The 13,229-nt window shown below is 56.6% G+C and overlaps 2 protein-coding genes across 14 annotated transcripts in view; one reads left to right on the forward strand and one right to left on the reverse strand.

The window, feature by feature from the left end:
* Positions 1 to 1,759: 1,759 nt before the first annotated feature.
* Positions 1,760 to 11,793, forward strand: LDLRAD2 (low density lipoprotein receptor class A domain containing 2). The gene is made up of 6 exons (XM_028512604.2): positions 1,760 to 2,084; positions 3,794 to 4,237; positions 7,571 to 7,702; positions 10,335 to 10,493; positions 10,618 to 10,693; positions 11,784 to 11,793. The coding sequence occupies exons 1-6, from the start codon at positions 2,003 to 2,005 to the stop codon at positions 11,791 to 11,793; spliced, it is 903 nt and encodes a 300-aa protein (XP_028368405.1). The 5' UTR covers positions 1,760 to 2,002.
* HSPG2 (heparan sulfate proteoglycan 2) overlaps positions 11,245 to 13,229 on the reverse strand; it is a 96,364-nt gene continuing 94,379 nt past the window's right edge. For all 13 annotated transcript variants that reach the window (XM_036025496.1, XM_036025491.1, XM_036025489.1 and 10 more), the window contains 3 exons: positions 13,012 to 13,095; positions 12,534 to 12,637; positions 11,245 to 12,414 (listed from right to left, as the gene is read on the reverse strand). In XM_036025496.1, coding sequence (XP_035881389.1) covers positions 12,242 to 12,414; positions 12,534 to 12,637; positions 13,012 to 13,095 — 361 coding nt within the window. In that variant the 3' untranslated portion in view covers positions 11,245 to 12,241. The remainder of the gene's footprint in view (positions 12,415 to 12,533; positions 12,638 to 13,011; positions 13,096 to 13,229) is intronic.

Here is a 13,229-nt window from a genome sequence, read left to right on the forward strand (position 1 = left end):
ACCCAGGCCAACGTCCCTTCTTCAGTCAGATCCCATAAAGGCCTGCGGCCATCTGACCTGGAGAACGGTTTGATGGAGAGATTCAGCGGAAAGAGACAGTGGTCTGAAGCAACTGTGGTTAAAAATATCGCACTTTTGCAAATTTTTAAAAAAGATTTTATTTATTTATCTTTTAGAGAGGGAAAGGAGGGAGAAAGAGAGAAAGAGAAACATCAATGTGTGGTTGCTAGGGGCCATGGCCCTCAACCCAGGCATGTGCCCTGACTGGGAATCTAACCTTCGACACTTTGGTTTGCAGCCTGCGCTCAATCCACTGAGCTACGCCAGCCAGGTTGCAAATTTTATATAACTAAACAATCCCATGCAAATAATGTATCTAAAGCTTAAGCATTACGAGCTTCATGTGAAATCCATTAGGCAGAGTTGAGTACCCTCAAGTCCCCCAAGGCCTAGCCTTGGGCATCATACACAGGAGGGTGTCAAGGTCGCCTCGGATGTCAGCGCTAGAAGGGAGAGCATCGGACCGGACCACTGATTTCCACCTCCCCATGGAGTCCCGGCACTCGGAGGTGGTGTCGCAAAGGCCTCTGCTGGGGTTTCTTGAAACATGGAGCACCTCTGTTTAAATCATAATGATGACCTTGAGAGTCATCATCCAGCCCTGGCTGGTGTGGCTCAGTGGATTGAGTGCTGGCTTGTGAACCGAAAAGTTGCCTGTCCAATTCCCAGTCAGGGCACATGCCTCAGTTGTGGGCCAGGTCCCTGGTTGCGGGCATGTGAGAGGCGACCTATCAATGTATCTCTCACTCATCGATGTTTCTCTCCCTGTCTTTCTTCCTCCCTTCCCCCCTCTCTAAAGATAAATAAAATCTAAAAAGAAAAAAAAGAGCCGTCATGCAGCCGAACACGCACGGGCATTTTACAATGTGACAGATACTATTGTATGTGCCCAGCCTGTAGCAGGTCACTTCACCCCGACAACATGCCTGTGAAGTTGGAGCCATCATTATCCCATTTTTCAGATGAGGAAACCGAGACTTGAAAAGTTTCAGTTTTGTATATTAAGGTTCCATGTAAGAAACCTTTTGAACAAAAATTTTTCTACGAATAAGTTTTGAAAAAGCCTGAAATGATTCAAGCCCTTCCTTTCACACACAGGGAAGTAACACCCTGAAAAGCGGGGGCCACCTGCCCAGCGCTGCACATTCACCCGTAACTCCTGGGCTCTGTCGCTGTGCCGGACCCTGTGTGCGCCACGACCTCGGGGTTCGGAGATCAACAAGGTAGTCATGGGGTGCAACTTTAGTGGGGGCCCACAGACCGTAAGTACAAGATCTGAATAAGCAAATGATCCCAGTGAGTGCTGACAGAGTGCCTCTGGGGAGATGTGATTGGGTGACAAGGAGGGAGGGTGCTAATTCAGAGTGAGAGGTGCTCAGGGGAGTGTGGTCTGAGGAGGGGACACTCAGCCTGAGGCCTGAATGACCTGAAGAAGGCAGCCATGGAACCCTACGGGATGAAAGCGCTCCAGGTGGAGGGAACCCTGAGTGAGTGCCGCGGCCTGGAGGCAGGAATTCTTTGCCATAGAGCCGACTCCTGGGCTGGTGCTCCTTCACCACTCGCTGCCTCCCCAGGCCCTCCCAGAGGTTCCCACTCCTTCCCAGAAGCCCTGTGGCTGAACAGGATCTGAGTGTCCTGGTTCCTGTCTGCCAGGGGGTGAGCAAACGTCCTCCCCGCCTTCTCCCCACTCCCCGCTCTGGCCCTAGCCCCAAATCTCCATGACAACTTCAGACACAATCCTGATCTGAAGGAGGATCTGGAACGCAGAGCACAAAGATCATCGTGAAGAGACCAGAGGAGCCGGCGGACTGGCCACTCCTTGCGCCTCGTCTCCTGTTGGCCTCCCCACTGGCCTGGCCAGGCCCCACACCCCGGTTTCCCCGAACACCCCAAACTGAAGGCTCTGCAGGTCTGTCCCGTCGCTGGACACAGCAAGGCCTGGATGGAGGCCCGTCTTCTGCAGCTGCCCCAGAGGCTGCTCCTGTTGGGGGCAGCCGCCCTGACGGCATCTGCTCTGGAGACAGGTGAGTGTACAGGGCCTTGGCTGGGGTGGGCAGGAGATTCAGACCCCACCACCCCACTGGGGTGAGGCTGTTTCCCCAGCCAGCACTCACCCTGACGGGCTGGGACCTCTTGAGTTGGGGGAGGCTGGGAACCCCTGTGCCCGGTCTTGCCTGGCACCCCCACGTCTACCCAAACCCCTCTGGAAGACTAGAGTTCAAAGTCACCCAGAAGCAGGTGTCTGGGCATGGGTGGGAGAGCCCTCAGATCTGGCAGCGGGAACCCTGTGTTCACCATGCACTCCGCCTCTTCCTGCATTGCTACCATTGAGATCGTTCTTTCAACTGGCTAGGTCTCCGTTTCTGCAGCAGTAAAATGGAATCCTAGCAGACCCTTGCCCCTTAGGAGAATTTACTGTGCATGTACGATGAGATGAGCCGTGCAAGACTCCCACACACCTGGCACACGGAAGGTGCTCAGTTCACGCCTACGCCTCGTCCCCCACACGGGCATGTTGCTCCCTGGCAGCTGGGGCTAAGTCAGGGTTTTGCTTTTTTTTTTTTTTAATGATTTTTTAAAAGATTTTATTTATTTATTTTTTAGAGAGAGGAGAAGAGAAAGAGAGAAACAACAATGTGTGGCTGCTTCTCCTGAGCCCCCAACTGGGGACACAGCCTGTAACCCAGGCATGTGCCCTGACTGGGAATTGAACCCGTGACCTGCAGGCTGGCACTCAATCCACTGAGCCACACCAGCCAGGGCTACATCAGGGTTGTTTTGGCAAGGAGAGGGAAAGGCTGCTGGGGGGGCAGGTGCCCAGCTCTGTCTACCCACCCGTAAGTAGGGTTACAGTAACAGCTGACACGGCTGGAACACTCATTAAGTGCCTTACTCACTGAGCACGTCCTTGTCCAGAATCCCCAAATACAAGAAGCTGTGAAAACCAAAATTTGTTCTTAACTAATTTACTGGCGACACCCGACCGGAACTGACAGGAGGCTTTATTTGTCTTTATTTGTCCTGCTTAGGACAAATGTTCTTACAGCTCGGAAAATGTGACCGTGGAGGGCTGCAGCACAATACACAGTACAGGGTGCGGCAGAAGCATTAACAGGGTTGCAGTGGCTCGTGTGGACATTAATACAATAATTAATAAACAACAGGCCCTGGCTGGTGTGGCTCAGTGGATTGAGTGCAGGCTGCAAACCAAAGGGTCGCCAGTTTGATTCCCAGTCAGGGCTCACGCCTGGGTTGCGGGCCAGGTCCCCAGTGAGGGGTGCTGGAGAGGCAACCACACACTGATGTTTCACTCCCTCTCTTTATCCTTCTCTTCTCCTCTCTCTAAAAATGAATAAATAAAATCTTTAAAAATAAAAATAAATGGGAAATAATATATTTGGAAAAAATAACCATACTAGAGTGAACTGTTTACTGTACTCACAACTGTAAACCTACTTCTGCCTCACCCTGTATACACATCATATTATCTTTGTGAAATCTGGAACGTTCTGAAACACCTTCTAGGGTTTTTGAATAAGAGATGGAGGGTGTGAATTAAATTATTCAATCCTCACAAACATTCAGAGATTGCTTGCTCATCCCCATTTTACCGATATGGAAACTGAGGCTCAGAGAGGATGAGGCCCTTACCCTGGGTCACGCAGCCAGCAGGAGACAGAGCCAGGCTTGGCACGAGGCGCGTGGCTTCAGGGTCCGTGCTTTTTCGCTGCAGCCGACCTGGTGGACCTCTGCGGACAGACGTGGCAGGGGGACGGGCTGCTCCTGCGCTCGCACTCCGCGTCGCGCAAGTTCTACTTCGTGGCCCCGGACACCGACTGCGGGCTCTGGGTGCGGGCGGCGACCCCTAGCGACAGGATCCGCTTCCAGTTCCGCTTCTTCCTGGTCTACAGCCTGACCTCCGCCTCTCCGACGTCTCAGGAGTCCCCAGCGCCCAACGCCTCCACCCCAGCGTCGGCGGTTGCCTGCGCCCCCGGCTCCTACCTGCAGTTCTACGAGGGTCCGCCAGGAGCGCCCCGACCTCTGGGCGCTCCTGTCTGCGGCCTGACTATCCCTGTCCCGGTGGCGTCCACCGGGGACTTCCTGGGCCTGCGCCTGGTCACCAGAGGTCGCCAGCCCCGCGTGGACTTCGTGGGCGAAGTCACCTCTTTCCGGTCTGGTGGGTTAGGGCTGTTGGTCAGGACCAGGGCCTCCAAGCTGGGGACAACTGCGGGGCTGGGGCCACCACCAATGGGGCGCTGGGGGCACTAGAGAAGGAAGGGGGCTGGCTCCTAAGGGAGGGAAGGAGGTGGTGAGTGGTGGCAGCGTTAGGGGTGGTCATAGTCAGGGACATTCCAGACCCAAAGAGCCAACCCCATAAATCTAGCTTCCATGGCTGTGCACACACACACACTCCTGCACACAACCCACACTCGAACACCCACCCCTTCCACACACTGTACATGTACACAACTCACACCTCATACACCCGTACCCCCAACTCCACACCTCGCACAGCCACACTGCAATGCACAACCCACGTGCCGCACACACGCTATTTACATCACACACACCTCGCACACACACAGTACCCCCTTGCACACTTCCACATAACTCACACACTCTCATGTTCACACACTGTGTCCTCTGCCCGGGTCAGCCCTTCAGAGAGTCCTAGTTAGGAGTCTCATAATTGTGAGTGACAGGACCCCACTCAGGCAGGGAAAGGGAAGTGATACTAATACCCGTCACTCACTGAGCATCGCCTTTGGCCCTTTGCACGCGAGATCTCCTCTGTCCCTCTCAGGGGCTCTGCTGTGGCCGCATTCTTATCCTCGTATGTATAGATGCGAGACAGCCTCAGGGAGGTTAGGGCAAGCGCCCCCGGCGTCCCTGTGCACAAGAGAAGCAGCAGGATTTTCGCTGCTAGAGTGTGTCCTCTCTCTCATATAGAGTTCAGGGCTTTAGCACCGATGGGTTCCCTCAGGACCAGAGACACAACTCACTGATGTCACAGCCAATGTCACAGAAAAGGCTGTGTCCAGGGACAGCAAGCAGGTGATCTGCCAAAGTCTGGAAGATCCCCAAACCACGGAGAAGCTCTATTGCCGCCTGGGGCTAAAAATCTAGACTGGAAGATTACACACGGGATTGTGCACACTTCAAGACAAGAACACGGGGGGACCCTGAGAGCCAACGCCGCTCCGCCAAGAACTAGCCACTGGCACACCAGACCCTGGACCGCCAGTCCCGAGACACTGAGCGTGGGGCTGGGCACTCTCACGCTGTCTCCTGTGTCTCTTTAGTCGAGTCCCACGGTACTTCTTTCCTGCAATTTTGCGTCGATGGTCTGAATATTGGATTTTTAGATTCTCTCTCTCTCCCATTAGATCCTCTGACTCTGGGAGGAACTGTATGAACTTTGTTCCCTGAATCCTTGGGGCCATGAGCCTTGGTGACTGGAGTCTCTTTCTGACTCCTGCAGGTTCCTATAATTTTTAAAAAATTATTTATTTGAGAGAGAGAGAGAGAGAGACAGACATTGATTTGTTGTTCCACTTATTTATGCATTCATTGGTTGATTCTTATTTGTGCCCTGACCGGGGATCGAACCCACAACCTTGGTGTATCATGATGATGCTCTAACCAACTGAGCTACCTGGCCAGGGCTCCTGTGATGTTGTTTTGCAAACAGCTCTCACTGGCTGATTAGAAATCAACCCCTCCTCCTCCCTCTCTCCCTTCCTCCCTCTGCCTTCTCCTCCCCCCACTTCTCCCAGTGGCCTTCCCCTCTTGAGGCGCAGCTGTCAGCCAAGGAGGCTGAGAATGCTGCTGCTGCTGGTGCTGCTGCTGCTCTGTGTTTGGCAGGACTGGGCTCCAAAGGGACGGTGGTGGTGGTGAATTCCTATCACAACTCTGGTTTCCTCCAATCGGTTTTGTCCTTTGAATGAAGAAGGTTCCTTTCACATCCCTGGCCTATACACACAGTCTCACTTGCTCATACCCGCCTGGCTCAGGCACACTGTCTGACGTCTTACAGTCACATGTGACTCCCCACACGCGACCACACTGCTGTTCGTTTCCTCTCTCAGAGACTTCCACTCTCACACCTAAACACCTTGTGTATGTTAGATGATTCACTTTCATTTGCAAATGAAAGAAACCCAACTCAAGTTGGCTTATGCCAAAGGAGAACTTTGGGGGTCTCCTGTAACTGGGGTGTGTGGTTCAGGTATAGCTGGATCCAGTCGTCCAAGTACTGTCCCCTGGGCTTTGTCTCTTTGCTCTCTCCCTCTCTCTGCGTTGTGTGGGTCTGTTGGGTTCCATGTCAGGCACCTCCTCTTTCCACTAGGCAACAAGGGGAGCCTGCAGCTCCAAGTCCACGGTCACCCTCACAGCTCTAACTTCAGTGAAATAGAGAGCAAGCACCTTTTTCATGGTTTTGGCAAAAGTCCTGAGGTCAAGTCTGATTTGTCCTGGCCAGGGGAGGGAACGCTCGGGTGCCCATGCCCACCTCTGAGCCCTGGTGTGGGGCAGTCCCACCTGAGCCGGCTTTGCTCCACCGAATGGGACGCTGGTTGAGTTGACCGGCCCGCCACCCCTTGCACTGAGTCATGCAATTCTTTCACCTGCGTGCCTATTCATTCACTTAGCAACTATGGACTGAGCGCCTGCCATGTGCCGGGTGCTGCTCTAGGCCTAGGGATCTGGCAATGAACAAAAGGGAAGTCCTGGCCCTCTCTGAGTTGACGTTTTGGTGGCGGAGACAGGCCGAAAACAAATAATCAAGTACATCCTCATTCTGCTTAGGGGGGTCTGCTGTGCTGCAGAGGGACTCGAGTCGGGACCGGGAGGGTGGGAGGACTGCAGGAGGGCGGTGTGCTGTTCCCGCAGGGAGGCTAGGGAAGGCCTCCTGAGTGGGGACCCGCAGGGAGCTGCGCCAAGACTTGGGGAAGAGAATGCCAGGTGGAGCTGATGGCGGGGGCAGCGCCATGAGCGAGGATTTGCTTGCAAGTGTTCGGGTCACTGGGATACTGCAGGCTGCATGCGTGCACACACGGACACATGGTCACGCCCACTGTGCCACAGTGTCTATGAGCAGGGACCGAGTTCCTATTCTGTTGCTTAGATGTGAGCTGTGTGGCCTCGGTTTTCTCATCCCAGATGGGGTTACTTTGAGAACTTACTGAGCTGGGAGGCCAATGAAGGCAGTGTTTCAGACCATGCCTGGCAAGGAATAGGAACTCCATAAATGTTAGCCACCACCGTCATCATTGTCAGTGTCATAGTTACGCACCTGTGTCCCATCACCACCAATGGCCTCATCGTGGCTACGCACCTGTCTCCCATCATTATCAACATCATCATCGTGGTTATGCACCTGTGTCCCATGAAATGCTCCTTCCTACTCTCCTGCCCACACCTCCCACATCCCCTCACTATAGGGCCACACCTCCTGCTTATTACGGGCTGGCCTGAGGTCCTCATAACATGCTCCCCCTTTGGGTTCCAGGTTTCTGTGGTCCCTACTTCCGCTGTCGGAATGGCAGGTGCATCCCCCCAAGCCTGGTGTGTGATCTCTGGGGCATGGACAACTGTGGCGACGGCAGTGACCAGGCTTCCTGGCCACCAGCCAATTGCACAGGTCAGTGATGGGTGCAGTCTGAGTCCTGCTGAGAAGCTGGGAAGGAAGGTGGGCCCCAGCTGCCCTTCCCCAGGGTCTGAGTTGGGGAGGGGGAGGGGCGGAGGCAGGGGCATGGCAGGAGAGAGCCAGGGGAAGCACAGTAGTGGGAACTGCGTTAGGCCAGAGGACCCGAGGAGCGGGGCAGTTAGAGCCAGGGTGACGCTAGGGGTGATCTGATCCACATGCTTTCAAATGGTATTTTAGTGGCGGAAGCTCCTCCTAAGTGGGACCTTGCACAGAGGCCCAAGGTATTGAAAAGAGAAACGCTCTATTTAAGTGGACATCGGGGGCCCCACGTCCCACTGAGGAACCTGACTTGGACTCTTTAAGACTTACTTTGAAAACCACTGATCCAGTCTGACTCACATATTTTACAGATGGGGAAACTGAGGCTCAAGGTCATAGAGTCAGTGAGTGACATAATCAGGAATGACCTCTGAGTGCAGAGAGACCAGGTCACCCAGGAACATCCTTCTTGGGAGTCCGGAGATGCCCCTTCCCCCAACAGGGCTGGCGTGTACTGTTGAGCAGGTTGTTTACTGAAAAACAGCGCCAGGCTGAGGGGTGAAACCCAGCCTCCCAGGACCCCACAAGCTTACCTCCCAGGCTACTCCTCAGTCCCCTTTGCAGGTTCCTGCTTATCTCCCTGTAGCTGTGCCACTCCTCCTCCACCCTCCACACCCGTTCCCCCGGGGGTCTCCTTTATGACGCATCACCAGCTGGAGTCGTCTTTGAACTCCGTTACATAACCACCTCCCTGCTCATCTCCATGTGGATGTGTAGGCGGCGTCTCAGACTTAACTTGGCCCCAAACTGAACTCCCTATCCGCAGCCCTCCGTGTCCAGCTCCTCACCGGCTTCCCCTTCTCACCCAAACTGTGGAGTGCCCCTTCGTTCCTTTTTGCAGCTCACAACCAAGCCATTGACATCGATTTGTTTGACGTTTTTCTCATGGTCAGACTGCAGTTAGGGCTCATTAGGAGAAAGACAACGGAGGACAAGTGTCATTTGCACCACACCACATCACAGGTACATACCCGCAGCCTGACTCGTGGCTGTCACTGTTGGCTCTGACCACCCGGCTGAGGCCGCGTTTGTCAGTGTTCTCCTCTGTTCCTCTCTGCCTCCTCTCCATCCTGTGCTCTCCGGGAGGCAGTCACTCTGTGCGGCCCCCACGTAATCAGCAGTGGGGAGTTAAGCTCCCTGGCCAGAGGAGCCACCTAAGACACTAAGTCAGATCAGGTCACCCCCGCGCTCAGAACACTCCCTGCTCCTCACTCCAAGACAAAGCAAAGCCCCCCGGGGGCCCACAGGCCCTTGCGACCTGCTGCCGGCACCTCCCACCTGCCTTCTCCGTCCCTCAGCGCCTCTGGCCTCACAGCCAGCTCTCTCCCCTGCCTGGAAGGTGCCTCCCCAGAGATTTTCATGCTCATTCCTTTGCCTCCTAGGGGTCTCTGCTTAACCCTCACTCTTAGTGAGCTCTCTCCTGACCCCTTTATATAAATATATATATATATATATATATATATATAAAACAACCCTGTGTCCAGGTCTGGGTAAATGGATAAACAAAAATATGATATGGCCACACAATGCAGTTTTATTCAGCCTTAAAAAGGCAGAAAATGTGGACACGTGCTACAACATGGATGAAGCCTTGAAGCCACTCTGTAAGGGAAGGGAAATAAGCTAGCCGGAAAAGGGTCAATGCTGAACGAGTCCACGTACTCGAACCTGACGACCTGGAGTCGTGGGATTCTAGAGGTGGGAAGTAGAATGGCGGTTGCCAGGGGCTGGGGGCAGAGGATGCAGAGCAGGTGTCCGATGGGGGCAGGGTTTCAGCTTTGCGAGGTGAAGGGTTCTGGAGACGGGCGGTGGTGACGGTCGCACAGCAACGTGAGTGTGCTTAATGCTGAGCTGTGCTGAGCTGTGCGCTTGAACGTGGGCACTGGTTGGTCGCGGTCTATTTCCCAACAATACAATAAGAAGAAGCCCCGCCCCCTGTCAGCAGGCCCTGTCCCTTTTCCCTGCTTGATTTTCTCTCCATGTGACATACTTTTCGTGCTTCTCACACTTCCACGTCTCCAGTTCCATGAAGACCTTTCTGTCTATTCCGCTCCCAGGCGAACCCCGCCCCCCCACCCCGGTCCCTATGGCAATGCCTGGGGCACAGTAGATGCCGGAGAAATATGAGTCAAGTGAGTGGGAGGACGGGCCTCTCTATGCCCCAGCTTCCTTATCTGTAAAACGGGGGCACTGAGCCTAACTTCTCAGAGTTGCCATGAGCTTTAAGTGAAATAGGGTGGGTACAGGGCCCAGCAGAGGAAATGCTCAATACGAGCACATTCTCCCTCCTGAGCAGCAGCTCCGTCCATCAACCCCGGGCCCTGGAGCTAGGCTTCATGAGTTCGAGTCCTCCCCCATCACTTCCAGCTGTGGGACCTGGGCAAGTGACTTAACCTCACTTGCCCGATCTATGAAACAGAAACACGAATTGTAACAAGCTCCGAGAGGTTTGGGGAGGCTTCAGTGAGACATAGTCATGCCTTCAAGGGGCCGTTCTCGGTGTTAGCTCTGCTGTTTCCCACTGCAGGTCCCTCTCAGACGCCCAGCCAGGAGGGGAGTACGGACAACACCTCCAAGCCCCCAACGGCCCCCCTAGCTCTCAGGTCGGCAGGCCCCCTTGGGCTTGCGGCCGGGAGCAGCCCCCCAGCAGGCTGGGGCCCTGCGCAACGGGATGCAGCTCTGGAAGGTAGATGGCTCTCCTTACCCCCCGCGCCCACGCCTCCCACGAAGACCACTGCCCCCTCTGCAGGTGATGGGGATGGGGCAGCAGGCCCGCGCTGAGGCCTGAGAGGGCTCTCCCTTTCCTGCAGGTCCCTGGCTGCAGAAGGTGGCGCTAGCCTCCTCGCTGCTCCTAGCCTCTGCCGGCCTCCTCACTGGCCTCCTCTGGTGCTGCTGCCCTGTCCGCTGGTTGGCCTGGTGTCCTGGTGCCCATGGCCTCTGCCTTAGCTTCCCCTCTTGTCGCATATGCCCCGGCCAGGTGGCCCCAGAGGGGCTGCAGCCCAGTAGGCCAGCCTTCCAGGGTCAGGGAGGCCATCCATAGAGGGGCTGAGACTTCAGAGGAAGGAGAGTGGGCTCTGGGGTCAGACTCTGGGTTCTGTCCCCATCCCCTAGCAGGCTGTCTGATCCTGGGCAGGTCACATAACCCTCCGAGACTCAGTCTGCTTCTCTGGAAAATGGGATGACTCCTGCCTCGCAGGGCTATGGGGAAGGCCACAGCGGGGCAAGTGGCCCTATAGCTCCTGCGGTGGCTGGGACTCTGCCGGATCAGCGAAGGCCAGGACCTCCATGCCCAGAGTGGGGAGCAGGGGTCCTGCTCACCCGAAACTGCCTTGATTCACCCCCCAGACCTTGCCTGCCCTGCTCTGCCTCGCTGGCTCCCCCCCGCCCCCCACAAGGCTCCAGAGTCAAGCCCTAGTCAAAGACACAGGGGACCGCCCTGGCGGGGATAGCACCGTTTATTAAGAAAAGATCAAGACAAAGACCACAGGAGGGTCCCTTGTAGGACACAGAGGTCAGGTGTCCCAACCCCACGTCTGGGGGACTGCTGGCGAGGAGGGCGCTTGCCCCCATCTGGGTCCTCAGGTTCCCAATGATGGGACAGGGCTGTTTATGGCCCCTTCCTGTCTCTCCATTATGAGGGGCTCTTAGCTCCCCCCACCCAAGGCACTGGTTCTTTCCACCCACCAACGACTCCTCCCCACATACCCCTTGGGTCTTCACTTCCAGGTCAGTAGGGGGATGTGGCCTGGGCGGGCAGGGAGACCCTCTCAGTGCTGGGCTCTGCCTGTAGCAGTTCCTGGTAAGAGCTGGGATGGATTTTCCCTTGTAGCCCCTGAGGGCTGGTGCCCTGGGCTAGGTGTTGGGGTGGGGGTGCAGACCAGCTGGCCAGGCGGAGGTGAAGGTGGAGGGGGGCAGGGACATGGGCCAACGGGGGTGGGGCTGCCTGTCCAGGGGTGAGCTGCCTTTTGCTCCACAGTTGGCACTAAAGAGCTTTTGCTACCCAGAGGAGGGTGGCAAAGCCCATTGCAACGCCCTCTGCTCCTAGTGGCTGGTGAGGACCCAGGCTGTATGCTGAGGCTGGCTCTTGTAGGGACAAGGGCTGCCCAGGGCTGCCCGGGGCTGCAGGAACGGGCGGCCCAGTGTTGCCACGGGGGCTCTCCTGGTGGGGGCGCTCCTGAGCCCACTGAGCCACCTTGCCTGCCCCTCTGAGGCACCTGCTCCCATCCACCTGCCCTGTCCCCCAGCCTGTGGCTTTGCCCAGGTGTTCGTGTGGGGGGTGACGTGCCCACCCTCCAGTCCAGCCCAGGGCAGTAGCAGCAAAGCGTGGCATCGCCTCAGTTTCTTACAAAATAGTCATAATAATAATATTAATAATAGACTCGACGTTGTGGGGCTGGGACGCCGCCCAGCAGTCCTTGTGGGCCCGGTGGCTGCCTACGAGGGGCAGGGACGAGTGTTGGCCCCCGCCTGGGCACCGTGCTGCAGGTCCAGTGGCTGCGGGGGAGGGCCACCGGGCTGGGCGGAGTGCAGCACCAGGTTCCTGAGACAGCCTGTGATGCCCGAGGAGAACCTGCCCCTGGTCAGCGTGGCCACGTGGGGGGCTCCGCCTGTGGGGAGGGGAGAGGACAGGACCCGTCAGCTCCAGGGGCCCCGGAGGAGAGGAAGACACGTGCTGGAGGTCTGCAGGGGCCCCACTGCTGCACCGAGGCCTGAGCCCAGGACTCACCGATGTAGATGCTGGCCTTGGTGTTGACTGCCACGTTGGGGCCTGGGGACTGGCCGCTGACCAGCTCCTCACCATCCACCTGGATGGAGCCTTTCCGGCCCTCTCTGTGGTGGGTAGAACTGGGTTAGGCCCTATACCACCGGTCCCTGACCCAAGAAGAGTCCCCTCCGTTTTCCACAAGACTCCAGAGAAGTCTGCTCCCTGAGTTCCTTCCTTCCCCACGGGTTGAGAGAGATCATCGTCCCCCCCACCCCGCCCAACCACCCACCACACACACAGCTTCCTAGCACCCTCCCAGGCTTCGTCCACCCCCAGGGAGCTTGCCCGCCCCCCCATGGCCATGGAGTTCTGCCCTGCCCTGGAAGCCCGTGCTTGGTTCTCCCTGACACAGGCTGCGAGCTGTCTCCCCAGAGCCCAATGCCTGCCTCCCCGAGCACGGTGGGGGCCCTCGCCCTAATGCCCAGCTGGGCTCCCTTACCGCAGTGCCGTCACCCGATGCCACTCGCCGTCATTGATGGGATCCTCAGAGACGAGGCGAGCCTCCCCGCTGCCCAGCTGGTAGCTGCAGTCACATGGGCCCAGGCAGGTGTGAGTAAGGTGGGGTAGGACGGGAGCGGGGTGGTGGGGGGTGGTGGTGCATCACGGGGACACTGGGAGCTGCAGCTTCTTGTGGAAGGAGCCATGGGGCTGACCAGA

Source organism: Phyllostomus discolor, chromosome 5, assembly GCF_004126475.2.
Source record: "Phyllostomus discolor isolate MPI-MPIP mPhyDis1 chromosome 5, mPhyDis1.pri.v3, whole genome shotgun sequence".
NCBI classification, from domain to species: domain Eukaryota; kingdom Metazoa; phylum Chordata; class Mammalia; order Chiroptera; family Phyllostomidae; genus Phyllostomus; species Phyllostomus discolor.

Bases quoted from the DNA above. Each gene is read 5' to 3' on its own strand.
- LDLRAD2 (XM_028512604.2), top strand. From the start codon at position 2,003: ATGGAGGCCCGTCTTCTGCAGCTGCCCCAGAGGCTGCTCCTGTTGGGG. The intron at 7,703-10,334 runs GTCAGTGATGGG...TTCCCACTGCAG, and splicing joins GCCACCAGCCAATTGCACAG to GTCCCTCTCAGACGCCCAGC. The intron at 10,494-10,617 runs GTAGATGGCTCT...CCTTTCCTGCAG, and splicing joins ACGGGATGCAGCTCTGGAAG to GTCCCTGGCTGCAGAAGGTG.